This window comes from Macaca nemestrina, chromosome 2 (assembly GCF_043159975.1).
Source record: "Macaca nemestrina isolate mMacNem1 chromosome 2, mMacNem.hap1, whole genome shotgun sequence".
Classification (NCBI taxonomy): domain Eukaryota; kingdom Metazoa; phylum Chordata; class Mammalia; order Primates; family Cercopithecidae; genus Macaca; species Macaca nemestrina.
In genome coordinates, this window is record NC_092126.1 from 183,823,295 (window position 1) to 183,848,671 (window position 25,377).

Below are 25,377 nucleotides of genomic sequence, written 5' to 3' on the forward strand. Positions count from 1 at the left end.
TTGGGAGTATTTATTTTGTGGAACTGAGATTTGAAGATTGCCAAAGGCTTTGTAGACCTTAGAGTCAAAATTGCACTGCTCTCCCCATGTTGCAGCTAAGGTGACAAGCAGATGAGGCACGGTCAGATAGTTAAGTCACTAGCAGATTTTGGTCCAAGATTTCCTGGCCATCAGATATGTGGCTTTTCAAATGTTTAACACCTGAGGTTCTGCTTTCTTTGTTTGTAGCTGTGAATTAGTAAACTTTAAAAAGTGATGAATAGTGAAGCCAGAGATTTTTTCAAAAACCCTTTTTTTTTTCAGCTACTCAAACCTGAGATAGTTTGCCTTCTCTTAAAATTCAAATCACAAGGTAAGATATGGTCAGGGCAATCATGGATGGTATTCAAATAGCACACACATGAGGTATACTATAGCCATTTCTTTAACTGCCACAAACAACATTTCTCACATAAACTAAATGTAGGAAACTCCTGCTTAGGGACAGCATAAGCAGCAGACCCAGGGCCAAGAGAAGTGGGGTATAAAGTCATTGCTCTCACCTCTAGCAGATATGCTGTTGACCACTGTCATTATTTTGATGGAATTACTCCTTGCTATGCAAGCTTAATATCCTCTAAAACACGTTCATCTTAAAAGAACCCAACTTACAGGAAAGGAAGTACGATCAGACTGTTTATGCATTCTGTCTTCTCAGTATTCAGAACTTGCTGAAAAGGAAAACATAACCCAAATGCTCTGGACTTACAGTCAAGGGAAAATTAAACAAGGCTCAGATAACCAAAATAATTTTAATTTGTACAAAGCATGCAAGAGGACAAGCAAAACAGAGACCACAAGAAAAATGGTCATTCATGTTCCAGCAGATTACAGAATAAAAACTTTTCCACCTGTCTGTAATTAGAGATTGCATAGGGCCCAAACTCCAGCTTTAAAAATATCATGGACGAGATTTAAACCAATCATCCGCAGGAACTAGGAAGAGTAGGTAAAGGTAGAAGTAGGATACTCACTGTGGCTCATGATCTAATTGTTTGCTCAGCAGGAAGCCAAGCCACACATTAACCCTCATCCTCTAACTGCCTGAACCTCTAAGTACTCTTAAATGTATTAAATTTCCCTATTTTCCTTGTTCCTTGTTTACTGACTTATGACAGCAAAACTGGAGGACCCAAAAAAGTCCTCTAGGGATCAAAATGTTTCACATCTTATACTCTTCAGACTGCTATCTATCCTGTTTCTATGGCAAACTGTGACTTCAGTAGTCACAGTAAAACACAGGCATCTGTTGTTGTGGTTTCTAAATTTCTGAAGTTTGAATTTCCCACTAACAAGTTAGGAAACGTTTGGTTTCCCAAGCATACCACTTTAGCCACTGCCTCTGTGTAGGCAGCCAGAGTACAAGGAGGTGAAAACCAGTGAACTTATCCATTCTGGCACATGACTGGTCCCTCTTTTGGCTTTTTATTAAATATGGTGAACTCAACAACAATTAAGGTAAGAAAGCCACGTAAAAAAGGAAAGCCCTTTTTAAAAAAACAACAACAACAAAACAGAAGCTTAAAAAAGTTTTAACTTTTTGTTCAGAATAAGTTCTCGAAAAGGATACACGCTTTGTAATCTACTTTTTAAAAAGGAGAGAATAAAGGAAAGAAAAGCAGCCCACTGAAGAGTAAGGATTAAGAGAAGGAATCATACTAAATCCTCCAAAATACCCATATGCAATATCTGAATGAAAATAACCTGTGACCTGGGAAGAGAAAAAAGGGACTAATGGAGGTTAAAAACAAAATTTAACAGCTACATTGGAATGATTTTCTAAAGAATCATTCCTGGATTCTTTAATCTGCTAAAATACAAAAGGATCATTGAAATATAAATGGATTGTGAGCAATAAAAAAATATATTCTTAATAAAATACATACACACATATTTCTAAGGAGATATATATATACAGTATTATGCCCTTGAAGTCTGTCTGAGAAATGGCTGCCTGTTAAAAATATTTTCCAAGAACTTTAGGTTCCTTGAAATGTTCTATAGAAATAGTATTTATGACAAACCCACCTCCTCTGGGGAACATGAGATGTTATTACTGGCAAAGTCACAATTTTTTAAACCATCCAAAAATAATTATGAATTTATGCCAAATGACGAAACTTGCTATATTATTATAATGACTAAGAGAATATTTGCTAATGTCTCAAGATCAAGGCTCAAAGTAGCCATAAACCTACAGGAAATACTGTGACACAATACTGGATTGCTAGTGGTGGTGATTTGGGATCTTTGACAGGCAGAATATTACAACACACAAATTTCACTGGAGAGGATGGCTCATGAGATATAATGTATGAGATAGGAAGTGTGAATGTACATGTAATGGGGTGAGAAACAGGATTTGGAGTAAAATCTACACTGGCATTCTGGCTGTGCCAATTACTACCAGGACCTGTGGCAAATTAACTTTTTTGAGCCTCAGTTCTTATTTGTAAAATAAGAAGACAGTAATACCTGCCTCCTATGACTGTTTCCAGGACTAACATGGTATATGGTATATAAAAATTGTTCAACCAGCTGTTATTCGTAGACTATAGAGAGGAGGGCCTACTATATGTCTATTGCTTAGTTATACCCATACTTTCAAATATGGTACCTATTTCAAAAATAGAAGAAGTATTTTTTCAAATATTTATTGAACCCCAATTAAGTACCAGGTACTGCTCCCTACCAGAAATATAGTATTGAATAAAACAGACCAATGATTGACTAATCATTGAATAAGATGCGTGTGTGCACACATACACACACCGCTACCTGCATGAAGTTTATATTCTAGTAGGAGAGACAGTCAGTAATCAATAAATACATAAAATATAGTATGCCAGATGGTACTAATGAGGTGAGGGGAGTCCAGTGCTCCTGGGGAGACAGCGAGCACAAAAGCACACCATGCTGCGTTCTGTTTGAGGAACAGCAAGGAAGCTGGTGAGTGGGCAGAGGAGCAGAGTGAGCAAAGAGGAGAATAGTGGAAGGGGTCAGGGAGTCAAGTGGGTGGAGCAGAAAGCATGGGAATGAACAAATGAACACCAAAAACATGGTATGGGATAAGAGGAAACTCTTCTGAGGTCAACATTGTTTTGTCTGGGGTTCTAGCATATAACCTTGTGGTTAGGTAGAAAGAACACAGACTTTGCAGCCAGTGCATTTTTATTCTGGTCTGTTACCTGTACTGTTTGGAAAATTATTTAACCTCTATAAATTTTAGTTGTTTGGTTTCTCCTCCATGTGCAAAATGAGAATAGTAATACTTACCTTATAAAGTTGCTATAAGTATTAAGTGAGATCTAGTGGCACAGAGTAGCCCTTCAATATGCTTACTTCCTTCTCTTTATAAGCCAAGTCTCACACTGGGAATTGGAGTCTACACTCTAGTTCCAGTTCCGGGGCCACCATAATGATGGCCTTGCTTGGTATTTAATCTGCCTGGGCCTCAGTTTTTCAACTAAGAAAATAAATGCAGGTGCTATACACAGACATTATAAAGATAGAAAATAATCTTACTGTTACAATCTATCTTAATAATTTCAAAACAGCAAAAGTATATGTCTCCCATACCTCCTACATATTAATTCCATTAAAAATAGATCCTACAAAGTTTAATTTCTTTAGCATGAAGTTGTAAATATGTATTTAGCAATCACGTTTATTTTTATTCCCTTTTCATGCCCCTGCTTAAGAACACTGATCTAATGGAAAGATCTCCAACAAATGTTTGGCTGCAAAAAACAAGATGCTGAGGAACAGTGTTTGTAAGCTACTTTTGTGTAAAAAGGGGAGAGCATAAGAATCTTTATTTATATTTGCTTATTTACTCATAAAGAAACTCTACAAGTACATAAGAGAAACTAATATCAGTGGTTACAGTTGGGGAGATAAATGATGTGGTAAGAGGAAGACTGTTCCTAGTATATCTTTTAATACACACATTTTGAAATATGTATCAAATATTTAGGAATACTAATTTAATCTAAAAATCCACAATTGAAATTTAAAGAGTTAAAAGTACACAAAATAAACTGCAAAATTAATTATCCAACAATATGAAAACCCCAAATGACCTATTTCTCAGACAACTAGGGTATCTTTCAATCTGTTGCTTTGTATTTTCTTCTGAAGAGCTCAAAAAAGCATTATAAAATATCCTTCATAGTCTTCCTGACATTTTTGACTATGGAAACCAAGCTCAGGAATAGTATATACAGTGTACTAACCCAGTCAACCCAGCCTGACTTTGAGTCCCCAAGTACAGGAGTCCCCAACCCTAGGGCCGAAGACCAGTATACCAGTCTGAGGCCTATTATTGGGTCACATAGCAGGAGGTGAGCAGCAGGATGAGGCAGCATTACTGCCTGAACTTTGCCTCCTGTCAGATCAGCAGCAGCATTAGGTTCTCATAGGAGTGTGAACCCTATTGTTAACTGCACAGGTGAGGAATCTAGGTTGCATGCTCCGTATGAGAATCTAATGCCTGATGATCTAAAGTGGGACAATTTCATCCCCAAACCATCCACCACCACCCTCCCCCAAGTCCATGGAAAAACTGTGTTTGACAAAACTGGTCCCTGGTGCCAAAAAGGTTGAGGGACTGCTGCCCAAGTAGACCATGTCTGTGAGTATCTAAATCCAGCAGACAAAGTACATATTCACATCCAAAAAATGAAGAGCAGGAGTAAGATGAGCAGAGCATCAGTGAGGCTTTGGGAAGGTCAACTATTAGCATCCATTTTGATATGCTGGCATTTCATTGGATATTGAACATTCACAGCATCGTTCTCTTCCAGGAAGGGAGAAGAGCTGTGGAGTAGATCTATGAGCAAAAGAGAAATGGAAGACAGTGGCTGATCCCAAATACATTTGAGTAGCAGATAATTAAGAGTTATACAGGCCAGAGACAATGAATACAAAGAATCTTAAGTCTACCCAAAAATTATCCCCTGAAATAGTGACTTCTCAAACAGACTCAATTTCTTCACAATATCTGGAGACATTCAGTAGTTGTCACAACTGAGTTGGAGATACTATGTTACTCCTGGCATTTGGTAGGTAGAGACCAGGGATGCTGCTAAACATCCTACAGTGCACAGGACAGCCCCCACAACAAAGAATTAACCAAAATGTCAACAATGCTAAGGCTGAAAAACCCTGACTTAAAATGACAATCATTATGACTAACCATGTGCATAGCTGAAAAGATCCACGAAAAGCCTTAAAATAGATCGCAATAAACATTATGTAGTCATATCTTTCATTCCAATGTGATTTGTGCTATTTTCCCCCAGCTGACCCCTACTTTAGGCCAGCACATTGTGACCGATGTGCTCATCTGTGTTGTCTCACTGTCCTACTTTTTTTTCCAATATGGCAAGCAAGTAGCACTTTTATTTTTAAAAAGTTTTATTTGATTTTTTAAATGAAAATTAGAACTATATTTAGGGCCTTCAACATGATGTTTTTATATATCTAGACATCATGGAATGGCTAAATCAAGCTAATTAACGTATTTGTTACCTTACATACTTATCATTTTTTTGTGGTGAGAACATCTAAAACCTACTCTTTTAGTACTCACCATCCTACTCCTAATGAGAACTGACATGTATTGTGCCAGGCAGTATGATAAGGACTTTTTGTATGGATTGTTTTTTATTAATCCTCAGAACAACCCTATTGTGAGGGAGGCTCTAATATTATCCCCATTCTACAGATGAAGAAAATGAGACTTGTAGGGAGGTTAAATTGCTTGCTCAAGTCACACTAGATAGAAGTTGGAAAGCCAGGATTCAACTGCAAAAACTGAACTCCAGAGTCTGAATTTCTTGCTCTGTACTGCCCTGCCCTGCCTCTCATAGTTTTCTACTGTCTTACTCCTATTGGTGCTTCAGTGCTGGAGAGTGTACATGCTGTCAGTCATTCCACCTGCCCTCTGCCACCTGTACTGTTTACTGCAATCTCTTGCTGGGGTAATAGGGAACAGGCAGTAGGGAAGACATCAGTCCTGCCTTAAAGAAGGCTACCTTGGGCAAACAGACGAGATACAGAAGAATGTAGATCACAGAGTACAAAATCAACTGCAGAGAGAGGGAAGAAGGAATGGAGACAATGAGACATAATGAAAGTATTAGGAACCTGAGGACAAGCCCAGGAGCACCATCACCACGTTACATGTAAAGGCAGCTCTGCATGCCATGAACCAGGAGGCACTTTCAGGAATATACATACATCTGTGATAATACAAGGCATCACATGCTGAGTGGCTTTTTGAATACTTCTCCCTAGAGGGACAGGGCAGCCAGGGGAAGGCATCATGGCTGTAGAAGGCCCAGGTAGGCTTTGGAGGATTAAGGGACATCTACCTGAAACTGTTAGTCTGACAAAGACCTAAAGTCTTAGTCTGTTGGAAGACAGGCATTTTTTTTTGGGAGGGTGGGGGGTGTATTAGCAATCAAAATGGAAAGTATGCAAAACAAGAAACTTTGATTTAAGGAAGCTTTTCTAAATACGCAAGAACCCCAATTCAGAGTGGTGGTGGGAGCGGGCGGAGGGGGGGAACAAAAAGAAAAGTGAGAAAAATGAGTGGGCTTTCTATTTAGCACAGCAGTGTATTCACAGTAATTAACTTTTTAAAAGTTCCTTGTTGATAGATATCATCTGAGTAAATGGCATAAAGAAAAATTCATTTGAGTAGGTATTTTTAATAAGAAAAATTAAAAGAGTGATAGGAGAGGCACAATATTCATGGTATTAAATGAACATCCATTGTCCAAAGGCTCTTACTAGAAAGCTCCCTAACAATATAGTATTGCAGAAGTCAAAACACATTATTTAGGTGATAATTACCCTGGTACAGATTTACATGTGCTGTACTTGTTGTCACTCCCCTGTCAGTTCAATTTCTTCTTCCAGGCCTAGCCTGAGCACCCTTTCAAGTCTCCACCTGGCCCTTTCACAGGGGCATGGACAGTGTCTTTTCTAGCCCAGATTCATGGGCACCTCCTTTGTTCTCAAGATGAAAATATTCTCCTTTTAGCTGCCTAACTACCCAAGCTCTGTGCCTATGGACTCCCAGACTGGCCTTTTATTGGTTCTGGAACCTCACCTTTCGGAGACCCTTTTTCTCAGTTACTTTGCTCCTTTTTCTGCTCTTAAAAGAGTGAGACTTGCCCCAATTCCAGTCCTTGGGCTCAATTTGAGGATTTCAGTAACTCTTTTTTTAGAATCCTACTTCTCTGCTAAAAGCTCCCAAGCTCCTTATAAGTAATGGGTCATTTGACTATTTGCATCTTATTTCACTTCTCCTGACCTCTGGGGAGCCTAGTAAGATTAATAGTTCAGGTGATGAAGAGTCCTGACTAACAGTGTCCCATTTTTACCATATATTCCTCTGACACCAAGCTAAAGCTTCCTCTGTAACTTCATGCCCTAATTCTTCTTTCACAATGAAGGAAAATAGTATTAACCCAAATTGCTGGGTCTGGACCCATTTATAGTGTCTCTAAAGGATCTCAATGATGATGACAGGATCTTCAGTAACAAGGACATAAAGCAGACACAGATGTACACTCATTCAACTAGCAGATGCCAAAAAAAGTGTTACTGTTCTACTGATCTTGCTGACCAAGTCAAATGAATTGTACATTACATTATGGCTATGGTATGCTGTAGCTGTAATTTTTAGAAAACCTTTGACTTGTGAGAGAAATAAAAGGAAGCAGCATACACAGAATAAAAAAGACCGGTCATAGCTATTTTTATGAGTGCTCCTAAAATTTAGACTAAACAGTGAAAAGTCCCATTGAAAAAGCAGGGAGGAAAGCAAGGAAACATAAATTATAGGCCTAATTACCAAAATCTATCTCAAATAAAGAAGCTTTCCAATAAATTCCATGTAATTACTCTACAAACTGCCAGAAATCCATGGTTATTTGACCATGAACACAGCTGCTATCAATGCAACACAATTAAAATTATGTATTAGACAAGAATTGCTAAAAGATAAAATGGGATATAATCATAACCAGGCTATCAAAGTCTAGCTGTGAGAGCAGATATAAAAATAAATAAAGGAGTGTGATGTATGCAGTTTTCTGTTTAGTAATCAACATATAAATCAGGAAGAAAAAGTAATGTATTCAACTAGCTCTGGAATAATGAGAACAAATACAGGAATTTAAGCCCATCAAAATGAAGTTACATACTTAGGACTAGGGTGACTGTTACACTGTTTCAAACATCTTAAGACCAAACCAGCTTTGGTTGTTACTGGGAGAATACTGTAAGTTATGATCAGGTTGATCTGTGCAAGAATACAGGCAAGTTTGGGGGAAAAAAGAACTGACAACAAGTACGGTGCCTAGAACATAGTAGCTGTCACTGTATTTGTCTCATCAAGGTCTGAAATGAATTAAATGTCAGCTGAACTGCATAGCACTATGGATGGAACCATTTATAAAAACCAGGCAACTTAGTGGTTTCCATACCCTTATTTCAAATTGGGGTTTCAAACAAAATACAATGTCTTATGAAAACGGTTTTGTCATTTAGGACTTTTCTATGGACTGAGAGACAGAAAATTTGAAGGCAGAGAATCTCCCATCTATGTTTGATGGTTAGCAAATGACTGGCTTTATTAATGATGGAAACATCAAAGCAGTGACTAAGCCAGTGAATTTGGGGGCTTCATCAGGATGAAGCAAAAGGCTGACCAGCCTGAAGAAGCACATGGTGACAGCCCAAACCAGATGCTTTTCCAGAGAAAGACAAATTTGCCACTGATGTTACAACTGTCTATCCTCTGGAGTAATGGTTCTTAAAGTGTGGCCCCCTATGAGAGTGAAAAAGATATCTTCACAATAACACAACCTTTTTCTGTCTCATTCTCTCAGAAGTGTATATGGAGTTTTCCAGAGGCTCCATGATGTATGATGATATTTCTCTGACAGCTAATGGAATGTGTGAAACAGATCTGAGCCAGACATTAGTTGCAAAAAATGTAAAACAATGTAACTCTTCTCACTAAATAATTTTGTTTATAAAAGTATTTTTTCATAAAAATATGTTATTTAAATTAACAGATGATGGATTTATTATTTATTATTTTTAACAAATGATTTTTTTTTAATTTTATTTTTGAGACAGAGTCTCGCTCTGTTGCCCAGGCTGGAGTGCAATGGTGTGATCTCAGCTCACTGCAACCTCTGCCTCCTGGGTTCAAGCGATTCTCCTGCCTCAGCCTCCCAAGTAGCTAGGACTACAGGCATGTGCCACCATGCCTGGCTAATTTTTTGTATTTTTAGTAGAGACGGGATTTCACCATGTTAGTAGCCAGGATGGTCTTGATCTCCTGACCTTGTGATCCACCTTCCTCGGCCTCCCAAAGTGCTGGGACTACAAGCGTAAGCACGAATGAGTATTTTTAAAATCTTAGTTCAAATTTCTAATACAGTAAAGAGATAGATAAAGCCCATACACTCAAAAGCTCTTTAGGGTCCTCAAAATTTTTTGAGTGTAAAGAGGTCATGAGACCTAAAAGGTTGAGAACTATTGCTCTGAAGCCTTTACTGAATTGTGCTGGAACTGTCTCCTCATTCTTTCCTAATAGCCTATAAACACTTTGAAAACAGGATCTTGTATCCCCTGTTCATCTCAGGATAGCCTTAGTATTAATGATAGTCTTTGTTGTTTGTAAATTAAATGGACAAAAGTCTTGCCATATTCATAACATCAAAAACATTAAATTCAAGATTTACATAGTGAATACAGTGAAAAATTGGTTTCCTTAAAGTGATAGATGAGAAGCTAAGCTGACTCTGAAGTTATTCTCTATTTACAGGCTGATTTCTGGAACTAATAGAAACAATACAGTACCATTAATGGCTTGTGGAATTGGTTTTATTGCTTGATGATCACCCTAAGTTTATTTCTATGGACCAAGCATCTGAAAAACTGCAAAACGATCTGCGAAAACAGAAACATAATTGATGTTTTAGGGTGGTCAGATTATAGATATTTCTTTTCCACTGTCACTGCTGTTGATATAATGTTGCTTATGTAATAAACAAACATATTCGTCCAGTAGATCTCTGGACTCTGAGGAAGACATAAAATAGTCACTCCTTTGTTAGCAGAGTTGATACAGCCAAAGGAGACTGATGGGCTAGGATATGGACATCCTAGCCAGGGTTAGTTTACCACCTAACCCTGTTCTCCTCAAACAAACAAGCACATACAGTTCTAATGCAGGGATCTGAAGAAAGGAGAAAAGGACCTGTTCCAACAGTCTTGATTCTTTCTAGAGGCTCTGTAGCTATGAAATAGAGAAAATAATGTTCTTGGAGAACACTGATGGGAAACCCACTCATACCTCATTTTCTTAAATGCCTAAAAACATGTACATGGTAAATATTAGAGCATTTTCTTAAAAAATGAACAAAACTACTTAGGACAGTGCTACAGTATTTTTCACAAAAGGGAGTATTTGTTCATTCTTTAATTTATTCAAAAGATATTCATGTGGCTCCCTCTACATGTAAGGGCTTTGTGGTAGACACTGTAGGACACACAAATGAATCACTGATACTCATCCTGTTCTCAAGAAGTCTGTATTTTAGTAGGGTTGACTGTAATGTACAAAAATAACAAAATCAAAAATGGTAAGAATTATAATATAAATTATTATAGGTATGACTGGTGTTATAGCATTTAGACATACCATGTGTTTCATATGTGTATTATATGCTGCATTATTACTGACACTCAGTGTCTCACAGAGGAGATAAAGTGTAGGTGCACATCTGTGCTGACATATGTGTCTGCAAATAAAAACTGAAAAAACCCTCTGAGTGTATCCTTTGTAACGAAGAACCAGAATTATGGTTAGTACCAAAGAATACTGAAGATGACAGATGTGATGTTTCTGAAAAAACAAGGAACTGGTATTGCACATAATAATAGTGATAAACCACAGTAAGTTATAACAATTCTGAGCCATAATAAAAACTCTAACGAAAAGCTGTAATAAGATACTGCTTTAAGCCAGTTTGGATTTAATTACCTCACTTTTGTGTCCATAAAACCAGCTTCCAAAACCCGTTTTTATTGGCGAGGATTCAATGAATGTTCCTATAATGCTGTGGTGTCAGTACTAGAACATGAATATGAGTACTCCAAGACAGTAGTCTTTTAAACTGGGGTACATGTACCCCTGAGGGTACATAAAGACTTCCTATGGGTACAGGCATGGAGAGATTTAAGGGATCAACGTCTGTGTCCACCATTCATACATATACTCTTTGTGTTCTATGAGTTCTCCTTTTCTAACAACATTTTCAAAACAAACTTCTTAGCAAACTCTTATCAAGTGGCTCTTCCTGGGTTGGAAACCCCTCTGGGGCATCAGACAAAGGGATGACTATAGAAAGCTTTAATCCTGAGAGTCCTATGAGAAAAGAGCAGAGCAGAGCAGCAAGAGCAGCAGCAGCAACAGGTTTAGAACCAAACAATGGATGAAGCAGTGCCTTGTTTCTTCATCTGGGGACAATGCAGGGCAAGTCCTCATGCCTTATCTTTTAGAAATGAGATGGGTACCAGAGGGATGTGTATTTACACATTTCGTTAGGTTGAAAAATGAAGTCAGACTTTTCCTGAATGACTGGTTTGGCTGTCCAATTTGTTAATGAGGACTTTCAGATTAGATGGCAAATGTTAAAATATATCCTTTTACAACTATTTAAACATTGAATGAAAAAATCTAGATGCTAGTTAAAAAATGTGAAAAGAAGTACTTAGTTCTTCAACATTCTTTTAGCAGATACAAGAACAAACATTTAAAAACCCCTGCTCTGAGAGATACACACTTTTTAAAAAGAATACAAACGCAATGATAAGTAAGATTTTTTAAGCTGATAGTTCTCCATTCAGAGTGTTCTTGATAAAAATCCTTCTGTGTGGACCAGCCCTATGCAATGGTTTGTGTTCTTTGCAATGTAATGTGGGGAAATAGCACAGTAGCACAGCCTTGCTCCTTCTTGACCTTTCTGAGCCTCAATTTTCACAGCTGTAAAATGGAGATAATCCCAAACCCTGTAAATTTATCATGAGAATTAGAACCGACAGATGTACAGACTCAGCTCAGTGCTTGGCAACACATCACTGGCACTAAGTAAAGAATGGCAGCTATTATATAGTCTCCTATATTTTAGTCTTTGTGCTTGTGAGAAAAAACACAAATTGGAGCTAAAATCATTTAGTGCTCTTTTTGCATGAAAATGTAGCTACTGACCCACCAACTATGGTATGCATTTCGAGTCATTTTGTTCCCCAGAAATGTGGGGAACAGATTTTAGTTAATTTAGTCATATTCTCTCACCTGATACCTTCTTTGAAAAAAGTGGGTGGTCATGTAGGTCAGGAATACAGCCTGTGGTACTGCAGATTGGGTATAAATCAATAACAAACAACAATTGGCAGAGTTAATACTCCAGGAAACATCTGACATGTAAATGGTAAAGCCTTGTTACCCACAGTCAGTCTGAGGGCCAGCAGACTTGGCATCATCTGAGAGTTTGTTATAATGCAAATTGTGAGGCCCACCCCAGACCTACTGAATTGGAGTCTGCAGTTTAACAAGATTCCTATGTGATTCAAATGCACTTTACACTGTGAGAAGCACTGGTAAAGAATAGGCCACTAGCAGGGAAGATCAAATCACCAAGTGTACGTGTAATTTAGGTGGGAGCTCTCTGTTGCACCTGTTTAATTAAAGCTGAGTAAGGCAAAATGATGGAGTCCAGCTTCTACTGACAGACTGACATACACACATGCCACAAACATACACATGCACAGATCAGTAGTTCTCAATTGGAGGTGACTGCCCCCTAGGAGACATCTGGCAATGTCTGGAAACATTCTTAATTCACAACAAAGGGATGCCGCTAAACATCCTGTAGTGCACAAGAAGACCTCCACAATGAAAAAATTATCTGGCCCCAAATATCAATAATGCTGAAGATGGAGAAACCCTAACATAGGTTATTCCTGCATAAAGGCACCTAAACTGTAACTATTAATGGAAAAAGGAGTCATAATTTGACTACACAGCTTTTAGGGAATGAATTTTAGATCTGCAGAGTTCTGCACCTCAAGATCTATGCTATTTTGAAGATTATAAAAACCCTGGTTAAAAGCAATCAAAATCATTTATCTGCTTTGGCTAGCAAACCTAGAGTTCATGATAACCTGCATTAGCATATAATGCAAGTATCAATGCTAAATCCTGTTAATATGCAAAGAAAAATAATGCAGACAGAAAATTAAGTGACTGTGTTGTCTAAAGTCCATTCCTACTCAAAGTAGGAAGCCGGCTTAGGAGGCTCAACTCCACACCCTCCTCACCCTATACTTTCTTCAAGACTAAAAAGTAGCCTCAAACTTCAACCTTCAAATGCTCCTGGATATCAGGCAAGAAATAATGATTTAGAGTGGCCCATTCATCACTATGAGAAGTGCTAATTCCTTCAAACTCAGTAGCATAACCAGCTCTCTTTCCCTCTCTCACACACATGTACACGACCACACAACGTGTAACAGCATTACACGCATCCAACTGGGTCTGAAACAATTCCATCAGGGCCTCCTGCTCACAGTTCTCACTGGATCCTTGTCCTGCGCTCCAGGTTGATGGCTATGGGTACAGTTTTTTCTGCAAATAAATTCCTGTTTACCTCCCCGACAGGCTTTTCCAGACTAGACAGCTGACTGTCTTATGGTGTGCTCATGAGAGTGGCCCAAGGAAACAGCAGGTTATTGGAAAACAAGTAGTAAGGAAATGCTTAGAGAAAATGCATTCAAATAATCAGACAGAGGCCGGGCGCGGTGGCTCAAGCCTGTAATCCCAGCACTTTGGGAGGCCGAGTCGGGCGGATCACGAGGTCAGGAGATCGAGAACATCCTGGCTAACACGGTGAAACCCCGTCTCTACTAAAAATACAAAAAACTAGCCGGGCGAGGTGGCGGGCGCCTGTAGTCCCAGCTACTCGGGAGGCTGAGGCAGGAGAATGGCGTAAACCCGGGGGGCGGAGCTTGCAGTGAGCTGAGATCCGGCCACTGCACTCCAGCCTGGGCGACAGAGCGAGACTCCGTCTCAAAAAAAAAAAAAAAAAAAAAAAAAAAAAAAAAAAATCAGACAGAGCTTGGGGAACAGATGGGGATGCAACCAAATTGCAAAAACCATGAAAAAGATGCTTATGTTTGCATCATGCTGAAAAATATGCATCATGCCCCAGGCTGAAAAATATGCATCATGTCTGCTCCAAAAACACTGAACAAAATGGAAGCAACTGAATTTTCTTCTAAACCTTTTTTGCAGGTTACTGCACTGCACTCACTAATCACCATTCCCTTTTAATACTCTTTTAATTATACTGTGAAACAGTCTTCCCTCCCTCATATCCTAAGAAAACATACCCCCTTCTCATGAAACTGAAATAGCACATGCTATAATTTAATAAACTGAAAATAAATACTTAAAAGTTTTTGTGAAACTGCTCTCTAATAAAACTGTAAGAACTGTGGTGTAGAGAGGGGAAAAATATTTCACTGTAATTATGCTCAAGGCATTGTCAAAACCATTAAATCGAATGAATTCTAATGCTAAGGCAGGAGGAGGAAGCACTTTGCCAAAGTTCTTTTTAACTATTTCACCACCAAAGCAGTTTACCCGTGGACGCTGCCACTGGGTTGAGAAGTCCCATGACCATTCGAGAAGAAGCTGCCATGCTTATCTTTTCAGGCTCTCACGTGTCTCAAATAGGGATGGGGCATGGCCAGAAACCATGGGCAAGCCTTTTGCCAAGACCTTGGATGAGATCATCATCAACCACACCCCAGCATCCCGCCGAGCATCTTCTGAATTTTACAAGCCACAGCCCTTGGGCCAGCCTCCTGTTAAGTCCTCAAAACAGAAAAAACTAAAAGTGGATTCCCACAAAAAAGATGGAGAATTCTTATATGATTATTTTAAACATGTTCCTCCTGTGTAATGTAATTACAGAAAATTACAGAAAAGAGCAGATTAGAATCTCAAAAAGAAGGACTCAATTTCCAAGAAGATGACCCTAAATTAGTTTCCTTTTAAAGTGTTCTCTCAGCCGGCACAGTGACTCACACCTGTAATCCCAGCGCTTTGGGAGGCCAAGGCGGGCGGATCACGAGATCAGGAGATTGAGACCATCCTGGCCAACATGGTGAAACCCTGTCTCTACTAAAAATACAAAAATTAGCTGGGCGTGGTGGCACATGCCTATAATCCCAGCTACTAGGGAGGCTGAGACAGGAGAATCACTTGAACCAGGCAGTCAGAGGTTGCAGCCAAGATCGCCCCACTGCACTCCAGCCTGGTGACAGTGAGACTCCGTTTCAAAAAATAAATTAAAATAAAATAAAATAAATAATAAGTTCTCTCAAATCCTTACACAACTTTCAAAAAGTAAGTTCTATGATAAGGATGATAGACATGCATTTGATAGTTAACTCATCCCTAAGAGAAAAGATACATTAAAGTATTATGAATTATCTATACCTACCAGAATGTAAATATTCATAACTTCATCCATGACAAGTCCTTTAGTTCAATTCCTCAGGGATTCCATTCTATTTTAGCTTCTGTTTAACTGCAAAGCTGTAATTACATCCTCTATAATCAGCCCATTCACAATGTAACTGAGAGTGCCACAAATTTAAAGCTTTGACCTCACTACTGAGGTGGAAGAGACAGTTTATACTACATGTAAAATATCCTCCTGTTATGCAGACAAATTTAAAACATAAAAGAAGAAAACAGCATGTCACAGTAGTCGTCATTTAAGAGGGATTATGTTCCTGATAAGAGTTTCTCTTCCATCATGTCTAGCATCAGACTCTCATCAATAAGCACTTTCCTACCAAACCCCAAGCTCTTCTCAAATGTTATGAAAACACCAAACCCAAACAGATGCCTCTCAATTCTCCTCACTTAACTGTTGTCCACTATGAGGATAAGGTATATGTGAAGTGGTTCTCAGAATAATGTTGTGCCAGTGCAAACCAAGTTTTAATTGGCACAGATGTCTATCAGTGAAGTGCATAACTTCTAAGCAATGGGAATACAATTTTTCTTAACTAAGAATGAAGGAGTTGAACATCAAACATTAATGCACCACATACTTTGGTTCAAGCAAACTATTTGATAAATATAATAACCCTATTAATAAAAAAAGAACAGCAGCAAGAACTAATACCAAATGCTTGCCATGTGTCAGGACAATGAGAATCTTAGATGAATCATCTCATTTAATTTTCATAAAAAGCCCCTGAAGTAAATATAATTATTGCCCCCATTTTTCATTGAGGAAATTGAGGTTCAGAGATGTTAAATAACTGCCCAGATCAATTAGTTGGTAAGATTAGGGTCAGTCTTGCAGCCAGGTCTAACTGCATCATCTCAAGCTTGTGCCTATTTTCATAGTCTTCAGGCCAGACTGCCTAATAATTATATGTTACCCAAGCAATTTAAACTAAATATTCTTGCCTTTACTCTTTTACTAAGGCTCCTGGTGAAATGCAGCTGTTACTGATCAATAGTAGTCAAGTAAAAAAGCAAGATAACTGTTTATCAAGATTTTCCTCTGTCATCAAATTCAGGAACTCTTTTGCATATTGTATATGAACTGACACAGTTCATACAATTACATAATTTCTAAGTTACATATATATTTAATTACAGTCGATGAGTTACTAAAGCATCAATCACAAAATGCACTTTACATTTTTCAGATTAAAGAAGCTAATTGATCAAGAAATCAAGTCTCAGGAGGAGAAGGAGCAAGAAAAGGAGAAAAGGGTCACCACCCTGAAAGAGGAGCTGACCAAGCTGAAGTCTTTTGCTTTGATGGTGGTGGATGAACAACAAAGGCTGACGGCACAGCTCACCCTTCAAAGACAGAAAATCCAAGAGCTGACCACAAATGCAAAGGAAACACATACCAAACTAGCCCTTGCTGAAGCCAGAGTTCAGGAGGAAGAGCAGAAGGCAACCAGACTAGAGAAGGAACTGCAAACACAGACCACAAAGTTTCACCAGGACCAACACACAATTATGGCGAAGCTCACCAATGAGGACAGTCAAAATCGCCAGCTTCAACAAAAGCTGGCAGCACTCAGCCGGCAGATTGATGAGTTAGAAGAGACAAACAGGTCTTTACGAAAAGCAGAAGAGGAGCTGCAGGATATAAAAGAAAAAATCAGTAAGGGAGAATATGGAAACGCTGGTATCATGGCTGAAGTGGAAGAGCTCAGGAAACGTGTGCTAGATATGGAAGGGAAAGATGAAGAGCTCATAAAAATGGAAGAGCAGTGCAGAGATCTCAATAAGAGGCTTGAAAAGGAGACGTTACAGAGTAAAGACTTTAAACTAGAGGTTGAAAAACTCAGTAAAAGAATTATGGCTCTGGAAAAGTTAGAAGACGCTTTCAACAAAAGCAAACAAGAATGCTACTCTCTGAAATGCAATTTAGAAAAAGAAAGGATGACCACAAAACAGTTGTCTCAAGAACTGGAGAGTTTAAAAGGAAGGATTAAAGAGCTAGAAGCCATTGAAAGTCGGCTAGAAAAGACAGAATTCACTCTAAAAGAGGATTTAACTAAACTGAAAACATTAACTGTGATGTTTGTAGATGAACGCAAAACAATGAGTGAAAAATTAAAGAAAACTGAAGATAAATTACAAGCTGCTGCTTCTCAGCTTCAAGTGGAGCAAAATAAAGTAACAACAGTTACTGAGAAGTTAATTGAGGAAACTAAAAGGGCGCTCAAGTCCAAAACTGATGTAGAAGAAAAGATGTACAGCGTAACCAAGGAGAGAGATGATTTAAAAAACAAATTGAAAGCGGAAGAAGAGAAAGGAAATGATCTCCTGTCAAGAGTTAATATGTTGAAAAATAGGCTTCAATCACTGGAAGCAATTGAGAAAGATTTCCCAAAAAACAAATTAAATCAAGACTCTGGGAAATCCACAACAGCATTACACCAAGAAAACAATAAGATTAAGGAGCTCTCTCAAGAAGTGGAAAGACTGAAACTGAAGCTAAAGGACATGAAAGCCATTGAGGACGACCTCATGAAAACAGAAGATGAATATGAGACTCTAGAACGAAGGTACGCTAATGAAAGAGACAAAGCTCAATTTTTATCTAAAGAGCTGGAGCATGTTAAAATGGAACTTACTAAGTACAAATTAGCAGAAAAGACAGAGACCAGCCATGAACAATGGCTTTTCAAAAGGCTTCAAGAAGAAGAAGCTAAGTCAGGGCACCTCTCAAGAGAAGTGGATGCATTAAAAGAGAAAATTCATGAATACATGGCAACTGAAGACCTAATATGTCACCTCCAGGGAGATCACTCAGTCCTGCAAAAAAAACTAAATCAACAAGAAAACAGGAACAGAGATTTAGGAAGAGAGATTGAAAACCTCACTAAGGAGTTAGAGAGGTACCGGCATTTCAGTAAGAGCCTCAGGCCTAGTCTCAATGGAAGAAGAATTTCCGATACTCAAGTATTTTCTAAAGAAGTTCAGACAGAAGCAGTAGACAATGAACCACCTGATTACAAGAGCCTCATTCCTCTGGAACGTGCAGTCATCAATGGTCAGTTATATGAGGAGAGTGAGGATCAAGACGAGGACCCTAATGATGAGGGATCTGTGCTGTCCTTCAAATGCAGCCAGTCTACTCCATGTCCTGTTAACAGAAAGCTATGGATTCCCTGGATGAAATCCAAGGAGGGCCATCCTCAGAATGGAAAAATACAAACTAAACCCAATGCCAACTTTGTGCAACCTGGAGATCTAGTCCTAAGCCACACACCTGGGCAGCCACTTCATATAAAGGTTACTCCAGACCATGTACAAAACACAGCCACTCTTGAAATCACAAGCCCGACTACAGAGAGTCCTCACTCTTACACGAGTACTGCAGTGATACCGAACTGTGGCACGCCAAAGCAAAGGATAACCATCCTCCAAAATGCCTCCATAACACCAGTAAAATCCAAAACCTCTACCGAAGACCTCATGAATTTAGAACAAGGCATGTCCCCAATTACCATGGCAACTTTTGCCAGAGCACAGACCCCAGAGTCTTGTGGTTCTCTAACTCCAGAAAGGACAATGTCCCCTATTCAGGTTTTGGCTGTGACTGGTTCAGCTAGCTCTCCTGAGCAGGGACGCTCTCCAGAACCAATAGAAATCAGTGCCAAGCATGCGATATTCAGAGTCTCCCCGGACCGGCAGTCATCATGGCAGTTTCAGCGTTCAAACAGTAATAGTTCAAGTGTGATAACTACTGAGGATAATAAAATCCACATTCACTTAGGAAGTCCTTACATGCAAGCTGTAGCCAGCCCTGTGAGACCTGCCAGCCCTTCAGCACCACTGCAGGATAACCGAACTCAAGGCTTAATTAACGGGGCACTAAACAAAACAACCAATAAAGTCACCAGCAGTATTACTATCACACCAACAGCCACACCTCTTCCTCGACAATCACAAATTACAGTAAGTAATATATATAACTGACCACGCTCACCCTCATCCAGTCCATACTGATATTTTTGCAAGGAACTCAATCCTTTTTTAATCATCCCTCCATATCCCCCAAGACTGACTGAACTCGTACTTTGGGAAGGTTTGTGCATGAACTATACAAGAGTATCTGAAACTAACTGTTGCCTGCATAGTCATATCGAGTGTGCACTTACTGTGTATCTTTTCATTTACAAACTTGTATGGAAAATATATTTAGTCTGCACTTGTATAAATACATCTTTATGTATTTCATTTTCCATAACTCACTTTAATTTGACTGCAACTTGTCTTGGCAAAATACTTTAACATTATAAAACAGTAAATAATTTGTTATTTTTACCATTGCTTGCTGAATTTTCTTTTGGTCATTCTGTGTTATATTTCTGCATGTACAATAGAATTTTGTCTTTTGCTTATAGTCTCTATTAATTCTTCCTTAAAAACAAACAGGACCTATGTCTCATTTACGGTCAACTTCTAATCACATATTAGAAGAGGGAAAAGTGGTTCAAATAAATAAAAATTACATCTCTTTGATTTCAAAGTGAACTATAAGATCTTTCAGAAGCAAACATAACTTCATGCTTGGGATGTATCTCAGTATCTCTAGAGCCCAACACAGTGCTTAGACTACATTAGGAACTTAAATGTTTATGATAATAATGAAATAAAATACTACTGAATAATTTTGGTTTTCATGAGCACATATAAGCAGATGGTAAAATTTAAAAGCTCTGACATGTGATAGAAAGCCAGAGAAAGTACATTTGGAAATGTAGTTAACCTTGACAATCAAGAGTCGACTGTATTTCTACCAGAGATCAAAACTCCCACAGAACACATATGTCTGCAACCAAATCTGGAACCAGCCACTGTGACATAAACTCCTGAACACTCTGCTTCAAAGCAAAAGAAAAAAAAGAAAATGTCATTCTTGTTTCTTACCTATGTGGTTCCCAAAATAGTCTGAATTACTTAATGTAGGTGCTACCTACCCTGCTCATAAAGGGCCTGTATTCAGAAGCTTATAGGTTTTTTTTTTTTTTTAACTTTTACAGTTTTTTTTTAAACAAGCACATAAAAGCCAAAGATAGTTATGACATAAGTTATAGAAAAGGCATATTTAAAAAAAAATACAGTATATTAGTTGAAAGAAGTAATATAGTGTGAATTTCTTCTGTGATTATTATGCCATTTATAATATAGATGAGAAAAACTCAGCCAAATCATCCTAGAAATTCTGATATCTGCTTCACGGGACTCCCTGGGGATAATCTATACTTCTGAGCAGAGAACAATAGCTTTCAGGGAACATTTTAACTTACAAGTGTGGTCTCCAAGTCACATTCCAAAAAGACGATTTCAGACCAAGTAGCTTATTGCCATTTCCCTTTTTCTAACCTCATAACTGTTAATTCAGTGTGGTTAATTTTATTGCCAGTTATTGATTTTAAATACAATTCATTTAGACATCCAGGCAAACTGTGAAGATCTTTAAGAGTAGAAGAAAGCTTTCACAATCATCCTCCTTTCCCCTGCAAAATCAATTTCATGATGGTAAAGCGAGGATTTGTTGACAGAAACACTTCCATGGTGACGAACTGCAACACCAACGCTATGGGCTTGCATCATCATTAAATAAATTTGGATGAAAGCTGAGGTTGCTGATGAATGAGAAAGCTTCTGTTTAAACACATTTATCTTAGGAATCAGCAGTGACCCAACTGTATTACAAAATACAAGATGGTCTAAATGTTTATTAAAACTATTTTTAAGTCACCTTGGGCCAGAACTCTAGAAGGAATGGCCAACTTAATTTTAGCTCTTTCAAAACAGACAATGATAATGCTGCTGCTTCATGAGATCTTTTTCTAGTTACTGAGGGCGGGTACATGTAATATTTTGGAAGGCATCAATCAACTAGTCATAAAATTATGAACAATGGAAATCACAAAGAATTTAAGAACAAAGTCTTCCCAACTTTGTCACATAATGGCATAAACAAAACACATGCTTGGGTGGCACTGGGGGAAACAGATAAAGAGGCAGAGATAACCAGCCAAGGGATTCCCATCACCCCAGGTTCCTCTTGGCTGCTCCAAGTGCTGGTGGGGGATGAGAGGAGGGTAGAAATCCATTCTTGGCACACTTGTAACTAATAGAGTTTGGGAGCCAAATTTGGGCTATTCATCAGCCCACCCATTTTGAAAGGGTTCAATTTCTTATGTGAGCCACAGCAATTCTCTATAATAAAGTTAACACCGTAAGTCCTGTGTTCTATTATTATAATGCACAAATTCTCATTTAATCATTTGTTCCAGATTTTAACTATATAGAGGCTTCCTAAGTAGTTAATCTAACATAACTGGAGATTCACCAAACCTTCAAGGAACACCTCTTTTTCAGAAGTACCTCTACTGGGAGGATTCCTTTAGTATAATAATTTGTATCAGCATCAAAATAAATTTTAGAAGACAGATTAATAACGTGTACATTATTACAAGTGTTACTAATTAAAGATCATCATAACAGCAGCATAATTTCTGCAAAACATCTTTTTTTCTATAGAATTTCACCTAAAATGACACACTGTAGATATCTGGCCTTTAATTTTAAAAAGGTTTCTTATATTTTTTTGTGTGCGTGTGAGAGAAGAGAGAGAGAGAGAAGAGATTGGAAGATTACAGAACTTCCTTTTTCATTAACATATAATCATAGAACTCCCCCAAAAACCAGGAAGGAAACAGGAAGTGACACTGGAAAATCTTCAGAAATCTTCATATGAAATATGTGGGGGTGGAGGGTTGTATTCTTTGGTCCATGAGTGCTCACAGAAGACAGACTGTTTTTTCGTCTCTCTGAAAAACTCATACCAACCTTTCATTAGTCTAAGTCCTGGCTTCAGAACCAAGTTTCATTTTACTCACATTCCCACTAACTCTTTAACTCTTTAAATGGTAGAATCCTATCACAGATTTGAATGATTTTATCATGTTTTTTCTATTTAAAAGTAATGGCAAAAGTTTCCCCGAGAGGATGCCACTGCTCTCTAGGGGCACTGACAAAAATAAAATTGTCATCCTTACTAGAAGGACATTGTGCATTACTACACTTGAATCTTTACTCTTTACACATAAGAAAGAATTGCAATACTTGTTCAATCAAGATCATGATAAAATTACATACACTCTTTGTAAGGTCTCCACAACTATATTTTACAATGCTAAGACATTAGGCTTGGGGTCTTCATGACATCCATTTTTATTAGTCCATTTTTATACTGCTATAAAGAATACCTGAGACTGGGTAATTTATCAAGAAGAAAAGTTTTATTGACTCATAGTTCCTCATGGCTGGGGAAGGCCTCGGGAAACTTACAATCATGGCAGGAGGCAAAGCAAAGCCAAGACACATCTTACCAGGCAGCAAGAGAGCCAGAGACTGCACAGGGGAAACTGCCACTTTTAAACCATCAGGTCTCATGTGAACTCCCTTAGTATCACAAGAACAGCACGGGAACAGCAGGGGAAACCGCCCCACGATCCAATCACCTCCTACCAGGTCCTTCCCTTGACACATGGGGATTACAGGTAGGAGATTTGAGTGAGGACACAGAGCCAAACCACATAACCCATAAAGGATAAAATTAGGGGAGCTGTGAGATGGTCATAGAAGGGATATTTTATCAAAAATGTTTAGAGATTTGTAGTCTAAGGATTCCATGGTCTTTACTGGTTGAAGTAAAACTCCCAATAAAAACGTTTTAGTAGTTTCTTTGATTCTGAATATTTACAAAGTAAGTCTCTTTTAAAATACGTTAAACAAAGGCAGGGAAAGACCTTTAAATTAACCAACACTCTAGCTTTTTCCTATACCCTGGTTTCTGTTATTGTTCAGATTTTTTTCCTCCAGATAATCATTTTGCTTTGTAATCCCAAGAGAAAAGATAGTCAGGAAAAAATGCATGCCCCAAAACTCTTACAGATCAGCGTGTCTCAAAGTAAAATCCAAGATATCTGTATGAGAATCCCTTGATATTAAGTTCTACTCAGAGCTATCAAATCAGAACCTCTGGGGGCAGAGGCCCAGAAAGCTGCATTTTAACAAACTCTTCTGCTGGTTAGTTGTACCCTAAAACTGTACTTCAAATTTTGATCTTTTTCTGGGCTAGCAATATGCTGTAAGATACTCTCTCCCAGTGCTGGGTAGTGGCAGGGAGCTACAGCTCCCAGTCAGCCACACAATCATGGGGGTAAACAACCAATACTGTACAGCAGTAGTTCCCAATTTGGCACAAGGGACTGTTTTCATGGAAGATAATTTTTCCATGGCCGGGGGGTTGGGTGGAAGGTTTCAGGATGAAACTGTCCACTCAGATCATTAGGCATTAGCTAGATTCTCATAAGGAGTGCTCAGCCTAGATCCCTCGCATGTGCAGTTCACAATAGGGTTCGTGCTCCTATGAGAATCTAATGCCACACTGGTTCTGACAGGAGGCAGAGGTCAGGCAATAATGCTCGCTTGCCTGCCACTCACCTTCTGCGTGCCACTCGGCTCCTAACGGGCCACGGACTGGTAGCAGTCCATGGCTTGTTTTTTAGGGGCCCCTGTTCTACAGTGTGCTGTGCTGCTGGACGATTCTGGCCAATTGTAGATTTATGAAAGTGTTCTCTGAGCATGTTTAAGGTGGGCTAGGCTAAGCTATGATATTCAGTAGGTTAGGTGTATTAAACATATTTTCAACTTTTAATATTTTCAACTCACAGTGGGTTTATGTGGTTTTAACCCTATCATAAGTCAAAAAGCATCTGTATTGACAAGCACTGGCAAATGTGTTCTGACCACAGTCCCTCTGTTTAAATTACACCTGTCCTAGCAAGTGTGGCTATTCTACCCTCTAGTGGCTGGCATGACAAACAGAAGGCTTATTCTCCACGTTTTCTTTTTATTTAAAAGGAAAGCTCAATAAAAACTCCCATTTTATTGGGTGGGAAGATTCCCAGTTTTATAACTGTAGCAAAGCATAGATGCCTAAATCTTTGGCTGAGCTGCAGCAGGCTGTCTGACACCTACAAGGTCTGTTTCTCTCTCAGATCCCAGGCCCTCAACTTAACTCTGTAGCATTTTTTGGGAAGGGTCCAGAACACACATTAAATACGGCAGTTAGATGAACCAAAACAAAGGACTCCATTCAACTTATGGCACAGTGAAGCAAATACAAGAAAGAGCAAGGAAGACAAGTAGTTTGCTAAGGTTCTCAAACCTTAAACCCCACTTAAATTCATTTTACTTAAACTCCAAGCCCTTTCCTTTCCAGCAGATGGACCTTTCCATTCCTCAAGGTACATCAAGAAGGGTAAAGCTTTTGGGCAGTCAATACATCAGAGCAGGCATCCCTCAAAGGCAACACTGTAGGTTAAGGAATCTTGAGGGAGTATAGTGAGTTAACTGGCCAACACCTCTAAGTACTTCATAATTTGATAATGAATTAACACCATTTACATGGGAGCACTTACAAATCTGTCAACATTCCATCAGGTACCAGGTTTTACACTTAGAATGCTGCCATAAAAATGTATTCAGGAATAACCTTTGGCATTGCAGTCAGCCATCCCAGGGATAATCACTTGTGACATCATTTAAAATTTCATTGTCAAAGCTGTTGATCAAGATAAATAAAACTTATCTTATTATTTGAGGCA

The 25,377-nt window shown here is 38.6% G+C and overlaps 2 protein-coding genes across 9 annotated transcripts in view; one reads left to right on the top strand and one right to left on the bottom strand.

Moving 5' to 3' along the window:
* LOC105477475 (cms1 ribosomal small subunit homolog) overlaps window positions 1-25,377 on the bottom strand; it is a 369,751-nt gene that overhangs the window by 318,853 nt on the left and 25,521 nt on the right. The gene's annotated exons all lie outside the window — the stretch shown is intronic.
* Window positions 1-25,377, top strand: part of LOC105477476 (filamin A interacting protein 1 like) — a 297,624-nt gene that overhangs the window by 255,594 nt on the left and 16,653 nt on the right. For 4 of the 5 annotated variants that reach the window (XM_011733987.3, XM_024791455.2, XM_011733988.3 and 1 more), the window contains one exon: window positions 16,870-19,645. In XM_011733987.3, the coding sequence (XP_011732289.2) occupies window positions 16,870-19,645 (2,776 nt within the window). Of the gene's footprint in view, window positions 1-3,756; window positions 3,813-16,869; window positions 19,646-25,377 lie in introns of those variants that run through there. The other variant, XM_011733989.3, reaches the window with a different exon arrangement.